The sequence below is a fragment of the Anarrhichthys ocellatus genome, unplaced genomic scaffold, assembly GCF_004355925.1.
Source record: "Anarrhichthys ocellatus isolate YVR2014 unplaced genomic scaffold, GSC_Weel_1.0 scaffold2011, whole genome shotgun sequence".
Lineage (NCBI taxonomy): Eukaryota > Metazoa > Chordata > Actinopteri > Perciformes > Anarhichadidae > Anarrhichthys > Anarrhichthys ocellatus.
The window spans coordinates 1,420-3,028 of NW_022281985.1; the positions used below are offsets into that span (position 1 = coordinate 1,420).

The window sequence follows — 1,609 nt, forward strand, 5'->3', positions numbered from 1 at the left end:
CTATAAACCTGAGCCAGCCCTAACTATAAACCTGAGCCAGCCCTAGCTATAAACCTGAGCCAGCCCTAACTATAAACCTGAGCCAGCCCTAACTATAAACCTGATCCAGCCCTAGCTATAAGCCTGAACCAGCCCTAACTATAAACCTGAACCAGCCCTAACTATAAACCTGAACCAGCCCTAACTATAAGCCTGAACCAGTCCTAACTATAAACCTGAACCAGCCCTAACTATAAGCCTGAACCAGCCCTAACTATAAGCCTGAACCAGTCCTAACTATAAACCTGAACCAGCCCTAACTATAAACCTGAACCAGCCCTAACTATAAACCTGAGCCAGCTCTAACTATAAACCTGAGCCAGCCCTAACTATAAACCTGAACCAGCCCTAACTATAAGCCTGAACCAGTCCTAACTATAAACCTGAACCAGCCCTAACTATAAACCTGAACCAGCCCTAACTATAAGCCTGAACCAGCCCTAACTATAAACCTGAACCAGCCCTAACTATAAGCCTGAACCAGCCCTAACTATAAACCTGAACCAGCCCTAACTATAAGCCTGAACCAGTCCTAACTATAAGCCTGAACCAGCCCCAACTATAAGCCTGAACCAGACCTAACTATAAACCTGAACCAGCCCTAACTATAAACCTGAACCAGCCCTAACTATAAAACTGAACCAGCCCTAACTATAAGCCTGAACCAGCCCTAACTATAAGCCTGAACCAGCCCTAACTATGAACCTGATGATGTCGATGTGTGCAGATCCTGACCGGGGAGGACTGGAACATGGTTATGTACGACGGCATCATGGCTTACGGCGGCCCCGTGTTTCCGGGTATGATCGTGTGCGTTTACTTTGTCATCCTCTTCATCTGTGGTAACTGTATCCTGTCAGCGAGGCGTTCACTGACCTCACGGACACAGCAGGAATGCTGTTGGTTTTTCATGTTGTACAGCTTTATATCTTTTGTAATAATAATGTCTCAGTTTGTTACGTCTTCTTAACGAGAGTCAGACATCCTGCTGAACGTCTTCTTGGCCATCGCCGTAGACAACCTGGCCGGAGGAGATGGAGACGACAAGAAGGAGTGAGTGATGGAGGGATGGAGGAAAGAGGACAAAATACAGACGATAGAGTGGTTTATTATTTTCCTGTTGTCTCTCCAGTAAGAAGACAGAAGGAGCGGTGGAGGAGGAGGAGGTTGCAGGAGAAGGAGAAGAACAAGCAGAGGAAGAGGAAGTAAAGGTGAAGAATGGAGGTCTGACTTCACTCTTTGATCTCTGATGTGAATCCGTCAGTCTGACGGCTGTTTGTCTCTTCAGGTGGACATCGATGAAGACACCGAGTACGAGGAGGAGGAGGAGCCTCCTGAAGGAGAAAACGGTCAGTCGACACCTGAAGAAGACTTTTTGTGATTTTATTGAAATAATGTTTTTGTTATTATTATCATTATTTACCTCTCCTCTCTCCTCTCCTCTCTCCTCTCCTCTCCTCTCTCCTCTCCTCTCCTCTCTCCTCTCACCTCTCTCCTCTCACCTCTCTCCTCTCCTCTCACCTCTCCTCTCCTCTCTCTTCTCACTTCTCACCTCTCCTCTCTCTCCTCA

The 1,609-nt window shown here is 46.9% G+C and overlaps 1 protein-coding gene across 1 annotated transcript in view; it reads left to right on the forward strand.

Annotated features, from left to right (window-relative positions):
• The window catches only part of LOC116378051 (voltage-dependent L-type calcium channel subunit alpha-1F-like), a gene marked incomplete at both ends in the record, with an annotated part of 8,110 nt that overhangs the window by 1,135 nt on the left and 5,366 nt on the right, over positions 1–1,609 (forward strand). The window contains 4 exons of the mRNA XM_031839852.1: positions 767–887; positions 1,020–1,092; positions 1,172–1,250; positions 1,328–1,388. Of these exons, the coding sequence (XP_031695712.1) occupies positions 767–887; positions 1,020–1,092; positions 1,172–1,250; positions 1,328–1,388 (334 nt within the window). The remainder of the gene's footprint in view (positions 1–766; positions 888–1,019; positions 1,093–1,171; positions 1,251–1,327; positions 1,389–1,609) is intronic.